Below are 8,933 nucleotides of genomic sequence, written 5' to 3' on the forward strand. Positions count from 1 at the left end.
AGACCCATTATCTCCATACCTGTTTATTTTACTGGGGGAGGTTATCTCGTGCATAATTCAAGCGGTGGTTGACGATAAAAGGCTGGAGGGAGTACGGATTGGTGTCTCGGGGCCAATTATTTCTCACATGTTTTTTGCGGACGATACTCTTCTTTTTTTTAGAGCGGAGGTAAATTATTGCTGGAATTTACTCTCTATTCTCGAAAGGTGTTATGAAGCTTTGGGGCAGAAAGTTAATCTGCAGAAATCTAGTATTTATTTTGGGGCGAATGTTCTGAAGGGGGTGGCTGCCAATTTGGGTGGCATTCTTGGTATGTCAGTGGTGGATCATCCTGGCACTTATTTGGGTGTCCCTGCCATCTGGGGTCGTTCCAAAAAGCGTGGCCTTGCTTATGTGAAGGGCAGAATTTTGGGGAAGTTCCAAGGGTGGAAGCAGAGTGCGTTGTCGCGGGCGGGAAGAGAAGTCTTGATTAAGGCTGTGGTCCAGGCTATTCCTGCTTATCCTATGAGCATTTTTTAATTTCCTGCTGTTGTTTGTCTGGAATTGGATGCCTTGGTTGCGAGGTTTTGGTAGGGAAGCCATGGGGAAGACCGAAAGATTCACTGGGTGCCTAAGGAGGTTTTAGGCCTTTCTAAGGATATGGGTGGCCTGGGTTTCAGAAACTTTCAAGAATTTAATGATGCGTTACTAGCTAAACAGTGTTGGAGGTTAATTACTGAGCCGAATTCGTTGTGGGCTCGGGTTATTAAGGCCTGGTACTTCCCGCATTGCTCTTTTTGGGAGGCTAAAAAAGGGGCTAGGGCGTCGTGGGCTTGGTCCAGTCTTCTCTCGGGCAGGGAGCTTCTTGCCAGCGAATCTCATTGGCAAATTATGGGTGGGAAGATGTGAGGGTTTGGGTGGATAGGTGGCTGCCCTCACTTCCATCGAGGCCCCCTATGCCGCTTGGTGAGGTTGAAGTTACGAAAAATTTACGGGTTAGCTCCCTCATTGACTCATTTTCCCAGCAATGGGATTTTGAATTTCTAAGACCGTTTCTCTCTATGGCGGATCAAAGGGCTATTCAGGAAACGCTTATTGGAGACTCGAGGAGGAAGGACCGGCTTGTTTGGGCTGCTAACCGGAATGGTAAATATTATGTGAAATCGGGTTACAGGTGGCTTCAAATTTGATCTTTAGATGTCAGGGATCATCGTCTGCCTGTAGTTCGTTTGATTTCTAAAAATTTGTGGACTTGTATTTGGAAGCTGGACGTGCCTCCCAAAATTCGGCACTTCTTATGGGTATCGTTGCATCTTGGCCTGCCTACATGTATGGCTCTTTTTAAAAGGAGGTTATCCCCTTCTCCCTCATGTCCTCTATGTCGGAGTGCTGATGAAACTGTGGAGCATGTCTTTCTTCATTGTCCTTGGGTGGCGGCTGTTTGGTTTGGTGGTGCTTTGAATTATAAAGTTGACGCTGCCAGTATCGATTCGTGGGCTCTGTGGTTGCAGGCAGTGTTGTCTTCTAATAGGGGATCTTCGGCTAATAGGAAATGGTTCCAGGCTTACGTTGCATTTACTTGCTGGTTCATTTGGAAAGCTCGATGTGATTATTTGTTTAATCAGGTTTCTATCAACCCTTCTAAGGTTATTTTTTCGTTGTTGACTGCTTTTGGGAATTATTTGCATGCTGTGTCAAATTTGGGTGTTGCTCGGCCAGTGTCGGGTTCTCGGGAAGTTGCTAGAGTCAGGTGGTGTCCTCCTTCTTCTCATTTTGTTAAGATCAATGTGGACGCTAGCTGGTTTAAATTTTCTCGGATGGGTTTTGCAGGGGTGGTGGCTAGACAGGAAGGTGGGCTTTTTCAGGCTGCGGTAAGGTCCTCTCTTTTGGCTCCTTCTTCTTTAGTGGTTGAGTCTATTGCGATTCTTCGCGGATGTGAATTGGGTGCCTTGTTGGGTTTCAACTCTGTTATCATTGAATCTGACTCTCTTCAGGCTATTTCCTGTTTAAATGGTTCTCTTGAACATGGCAGCTGGGAGGCTTTCCCCATTTTGGCTAGGGCTCAAAGGTTGGGTTCGGCTTTCCAGAACTGTCGCTGGTCTTGGGTGCCAAGATCAGCCACTATGGCAGCGGATGTTCTTGCGTCAACTGGTCTTACGGAGATGTGTGATTTTGTGTGGGTTGACAGACCCCCATGTTCGTTAGTTCATGTTTTATGTAATGATGGTCTTCCTTGTCCTCATTAGTCGTTTGTGGTGGGTTTGGGGTGACACTTTTACTTAGTGCAAGTGTCTGTGGTTTGTATCCCCGCTCACTGCTTTGCTTTGTGTTTAGCTTCGCTGTGTTTGCCTCATCGTAGGCTCTCTTGCTTCTGTTTGACTTCTTAGCCTTGGGTTGTTCCAAAAAAAAAAAAAAACCTGCTTAATTATGCCCTAATCCGAAAGAGTTGGAACCAGATTGCACGTCAAACCATTAAAGGCACATGTTTTGGCTCAAAGTTGGTTACATATCTTTGGTTCGAACCAAAATTTGGAAGAAGATAGACCATGTTAATTAAATTAATTGCATAGATGAGTTTCCCAAATTGCCGGGATCATTAATATTGATTCGGATGTCAAATATCTTTTTATATTAAATACAGAACATTAGAATTTCACATGATTACCAGTTCATATGATCAATCAAGTTGATATTGCAGTTAATTAAACAAAGCTTTCTGCGCAAATATACATGTTAATTTGTGTGCATATATATAATACATATATATGTGGAAGTCAACTGCTTGCGACCTCGAGTTACAACAAGTATATCTCATTAATTCGGCTGTTATTTGATTCTGCGGAGACCTCCCAACTCAGCTGAAGATCTGCGAACATATGCTAGGCAGGCAGTGGTTTCCAAAGCAGGCAACATCTTTTGATCCGAGGCTTCGATTCCATATATAAAAGTCGACGAGGGTTCCGCTGACACTTGTGATTAACTAAGCTAACTTCTGAATAATTAAGTTAATTGGAGAAGTAAAACATTACTTCCACCAGCCACATATAACATACTTGAATCTTAAGTCTACAGCCATAATCACCTATATCTATGCATGCATGCAGCATGTATGCGGAGATATCGGAGTACGAATACTATAGTTTGTGTTTGGAGTTAAAGCGATAAACAATGTTTTATAAAAAATAAAAAGATCCACAGTTGATCCATCAAGGAAATTCTGAAATCCACTCAAAATTTGAAACTTAAAACCTAACATATTCAATATTTGAAGAATCATATTCAAGCTAATCAGCTGTATCATAAAATGAGATAATAGTGTATGAATGAAAATTTGCCCGACATGCATTTCAATGGAAAACAAGTACAAAAGGAACTATTAGACTACTCAATTGTGACTTGTGAGGGTGACTAAGAGTAGAGTGAATCTAAAGTTCGAAACCCACAATGTAAGTCATGACATACATTCTAATAGAAAAGACATGTAAAAAGTTTCTTGAAATCAATGTGTTGAGGTTGGATGACTCTGCGTCTGTGACAATACTACTACGTAAAAAATTAAGAACAAAGTTTTAGAATTTATTGTGGAACATTACTGATTTCATACATGTTAAAACTATGTAAATCAAACGTTATAAACAAAATCGTTCATTCTCTTTATCTTTATAATTCAATATCATCTTTAAATAAATTCATTCAATTTGAATTTATACCGTCATATGAATCAGTTAACTAAATAAAAATGAATGATTTTGATTATTTGTATGACAAAATAATGGAGAATGTAACCTTATTTGGAGCCGAGCAATACCGTATCCGTATCTCCCTAACTTTAACTTGATATATAAAAACATACGTTGGGTTGACCAGATTAATGAAGGAGGCTACTGTACACTAATAAAGAGAAAAGAACAAAATATGTATTGCGGAAGAGGGAGAGGAGCTAGGTTTGATATGAATGAGTGAGTTAAGGGCTGCCAGCCAAACCTGACAAATAATTACAACTGGAGCCTGGAGGTGGAACAAGACACCTTTCTGCTTTGGATAGTGCTGGAACACAACCGCAAGACAGCGTATTCTACTGTGAATAAAATCATCTGATAAGGAAGGATAACGACCTATATAACACAAGTTCATCATTAAGTGATAATCTGTTTCAAAAAAAACAATAACATATAAATTACATATTTCTTTATTCTTTTTTTTAAGTCATCGTAAACAATAACATATAAATTACATTTTTTTTTTTAAGTTGTCGTAATATTAAACTCGTACAATATAAGTTTTTTTTTTCAATAAAATAAAATATTATTTCATCACAACACATAACAAATTGACAACACTTATCTCATCTGTTTGCGGGATCAGGATTCTCTCTTTGAGCAAATGATGAGGGTTCTCATGACCAAACTCATTGGGCCGTTTAAATTTTATCCAACAGCTACAATTATTATTACTTTTAAAAGAACCTCTTGTTTGTAGCCGTTAGATAAAATTTGAACTGCCCGATGGGCCTAATCATGAGAATCCTCACCATTTACTCAGGAGATGATCCTGATCACTGTTTGAGCACATACTAGGCACTTGGCAAGGGACAAGGATTGGCCGCCTCTCACTTCCCGTGCCCTCCTGTTTTGTGTGGTCACGGTTAAGTCACGTCAATATTTTATATTATTTTTTTTATAGAAATAATAAGACAAAAATAAATAATAATATAAAATATTAACGTGATTTAATCATGATCACACAAACAGAAGGACAGTAAGAGGGCATACAATCATTGTCCCTTGGCAAGACATCCTTTCTCGATCAACGATCCAAACCCACCTAGTTGATTTGAAGGGGATTTGACCATATATGACATAAAATATTTTGTATTATGATTTTAGATTGAGAGGATTCATGTCATGTGGTCAGGCTAGCTACTGTTGTTGCTGCTTTCAGCTGACCATCCACATGCTGTTGTTCCAGATTCATGCACCACCCGCCGATTCCTTCTTTCTTCCAGAGTTTCATCATCTTTTGTTTTTCTTTGGCTTTGTTCACTTTAGTAAACCGAAATCCTCCCCTCATACGTATGTTGATTGTTGCGTTCTCGTCAAGCTATAGTTTTTATCCATTTCTTTTTGGGATTCTAGTACATCATTCTATATCAACAAAAATATTAAATACTTATACGCTAAATTATGTCTACATGCGTCGTAAGAGTTCTTTTAGTTGAGAAACACTTTATAACTAGGACATTTATCTTAGACATCATGATAAGCATTTTTAACCAATTTAAAATTACTTTGAAATAGGCTCAAACATACTATTTGGTCACATATACAGTTGATTTGGTGGAAGTCTAGTAAGTGGTTGGAGAAGGCATGCGATTCTGTCGACGAATTCAAACTTTTTCGACATAATATGTGACAAGTGTTATCCTTACATGAAAATATCTATGCCAAATATCAAAATTTCATTTGAAAGAAAGACTTATATGAATCAAGTTTCCTATCTAGTAATGATATAAACTTGCTTCATGGAAGACGTTTAGAGAGCTGCTCCATTATCATTTTTTTATTGGCATGTTCCATGCAAAAGTAGCATTTTTTGTAAGAAAAATAATCCTGGAATGTTAGCTGTTTTCACGGTAGGTCAGGAGAGGTATGTATGTATTAAATATGTACAGCACGTGTCATCGTCCCCACTAGGGCAAACCGAAAGCCCTGAGAAGCCGTCCTCACGTGCGTTACAAAATCTATGCTTGGTTTGGTTCACCCTTTTACTTTTATTTTTATAATTTTTAAAGTTTATCTTTGATAATCAAACGCTGTGCTCTGCACCCAGTGGCGAAGCCACGTGAGGGCGAGGAGTGGCGGCCGCCACTCCCCTCGCCGGAAAAACAAGGCTGGAGTGCTGGCCAGCCCCTCCCCTCCTGCTGCTGCTGCTCTTTGTGCTGTCTGGTTCTGCCCTGCACGCAGCAGAGCTGCTTTCAATTTTTTTTCAAAACGCCCAGGCCAAAAACTTCAATGACTCCACCGTCTACAAGTCAGGTTCAATGCATGCATTTTCTGAAACTTTGGTGCTTGCATCATCTGTAACTCAGGTCTATTCGGAGGAAGAAAAACAAAAAAGTAAAGAGGAGAAAACTAGAACCCTCTGGAAATGAAAAGCAAGAGAATAAAAAAAGAAAAGAAAAAGGACAAGAAAAGCTGGAGAGAGGTGAGAGAATTGAAAAAATGATACAATAATATTTAGATTTTAAAAATAATTTAGTCAGTTACGTAGTCCAACACTGTATCAAATGTTTTATTATTCTTATACAAGTTAGTTCATGCTAAGCCAATCCAGCTTAGTCTATGAAGTTAATCCAGTCTGAGATAGCCTAGTGCAACAAACGCACTCTAAATTTATAATCCTAACCCTAATAAATTATTTAATACGAATTTTGAGACCATTGAGTTAGATGAAATATTGGCTAATCTTCATGCAAACCCTAGACATAGATGTCAAATGATTGATTATCCACTAATTATTGTGAAGCAATTCGTAGACATTATCTTCAAAATGATCATTGTCAACCTAGAGACCACATCATGCCAAGAAAAGTTAGCGACAAAAGATGTTTTATCATCGGTTGGTTTGATAAGTTTAAGTGGTTGGAGTATAGTATATCAAAAAATGCTGCATTTTGCCATTATTGCTATTTTTTTCAAATGTGATTTCGATCAAATGAGTAGCACTGGAAGTGATGTCTTCACTAAGAAAGGGTTTACAAATTGGAAGAAAGGACCCCAAAATTTTCGAGTCCATGAGGGAGGTGTTAGAAGTCTTCATAATAAAGTTGTACAACAAGCTATATGTTAGTGTATAAGCTTCTTATATTGGCTTTGTTGTTACCAGTTGCAACCGTTTTGGTGGAGAGAGTTTTTTCTGCTATGAAGATTGTGAAAACACCATTGTGTAACAAAATGGGAGATCAATGGTTGAGTGATAGCATGTTTGTTTACATTGAGAGAGATGTATTTGCTTTTATTGATAATGAACCTATTATGCGACGTTTTCATGATATGAAACCCCACCGACAACAATTGTAATTTGTTTGTATTGATATATTATGGAAGACATTACTATATAAAAGGATTTGGTTGTTGATATTCTTTTGAACCTTGCAGTCTTTTAACTTCGCCCCTCCGCTCGTCAATTCCTGGCTTCGCCACTGTCTGCACCCAATATTATTAGAATGCCATTCATACTCTTCCTTGGTGGTGGTTGTAGTAACAGGAAAAGGAACCTTTTCGAATTCATTTTGTGGGATTCCTTTAGTCATTTATCGTATATTATGTAATTAGTTTTTATCTGATACTATTTGTATTTAATTTTAAATAAATAAAGTTAATTGATTTCTGATCGCACGATACATGATAAATGACTAAAATGTAGAAATTCTTAAAGATTCCCACAAAGTAGATCCAAATGGGATCCAATTCCTTAATAACAAGTAAAGAAAACAGAATACACTTGAGTTAATATCTCTTCGGGTTTAGCTATATGAGTTAATATATTGACAAGTATGGGCATATAATTGGGAACTGGATCCTCTCCTGAGCTCAGGATGGGGATCCTGATGAGTAGCTCATCCGGACCGTTCAAACTTAATCCAACGGTTGCAATTATTATAACTTTTAGAGGAGCCTCCTGTTTAAAGTCGTTGGATCAAAATTCAACGGCCCGAATGGGCTGCTTAGGAGGATCCCCATCCTGAGCTCAGGAGAGAATTCCATACAATTGCTCCAATGCCCCAGGTTTTCAATAGAGACTTTCCTACACTCGGACAAGAAAGTAAAGAGCATTTTCAATAGAAATGTCAATCTGAAATGTTAAATTTCAGTGAGAAATGCTATGGAGACTCTCTTGAAAGTGGGAGAGAGTCCATAGACACTTCGTGCAGAATTTTCGTGCTAACATGTAAAACATTATACCAAATACATAAGGTGATAAAAAGTTTATGGAGGGTCCTATTTTTGGAGTCTCCTCAGCATTTGTCAATTTTATTTTGAGAAATGCTATGGAGGCTCTCTCAAAGTGAAATTCTCTATTGTCTTTCTAACATCTCACAGTTTAAAGTCAATTCTCGTGCTAATATTATAATATATTGTAACAAAAACATGAAGCGAGAAAGAGTTTGAGGGTCCCACGCTAAACATTTACTCGGTTTCCATCAAGTAGCAAAGACCACTAAACCGTGTCATCATCACACTAGACATTTACTCGGTTTCCATATGTTAATTCCACAATTGACTCTTTTGGTTCAATGAGGCAACCAGTTGCCAGTTTCACGCAAAGAGCTAGCTGTGTTCCAACTCGATGACAAAGACAAAAGGTGCCGAGAGACTCACTTTTCTCCACGTAGTGGCCCGGGTTAATGCAAAAACATTGCACTTACTGCAGTATATGGCAGTGGCCGTTGGCCATTAGCGAGTCTCTCGTTTCTCATTGGCCACAAAAGATAGCCAGACAGATGAAAGACGAGAGATTTTTTCAATTTACTCGAAACATGGGAATTATCATTACAAATCGAGAAATGTTAAAAATAAACCATAAAAGTGAGAGGAACTTGTATGTTACGGTGACGTCCATGCCAATATATAAACAAAGGCATGTGGGCGTATGATGTATTCTTGAAATAAGACATTATCATAATAGCGTACTCATATTATAAATGTTTTTTTTAATAAAAAAATCATATCAACTCAATCGTTTAATAATACGTTATGTATCATCTTGTCGTTTAAATATTAACAAGATTTTCTAGAAAAATAGTCGAAATGTATCAATAATAATAATAATTAAATTCAAAAACATCTTTTATCATTCGTCTAATGTCTCTTCCTCTGTCTCCACCAAAAGAAAAATAATTGAACAGCTGTACTGCTACGAGCACTTTAATAACAATCTCATCAATAATATT

At 38.1% G+C, this 8,933-nt stretch overlaps 1 protein-coding gene across 1 annotated transcript; it reads left to right on the plus strand.

The window, feature by feature from the left end:
- The first annotated feature begins 1,311 nt into the window (after positions 1-1,311).
- On the plus strand, positions 1,312-2,226 carry LOC126609079 (uncharacterized). Its single transcript, XM_050277096.1, has one exon. It carries the CDS (start codon positions 1,312-1,314, stop codon positions 2,224-2,226), a length of 915 nt encoding a protein of 304 aa, XP_050133053.1.
- Positions 2,227-8,933: the final 6,707 nt, after the last annotated feature.

Source organism: Malus sylvestris, chromosome 16, assembly GCF_916048215.2.
Source record: "Malus sylvestris chromosome 16, drMalSylv7.2, whole genome shotgun sequence".
NCBI classification, from domain to species: domain Eukaryota; kingdom Viridiplantae; phylum Streptophyta; class Magnoliopsida; order Rosales; family Rosaceae; genus Malus; species Malus sylvestris.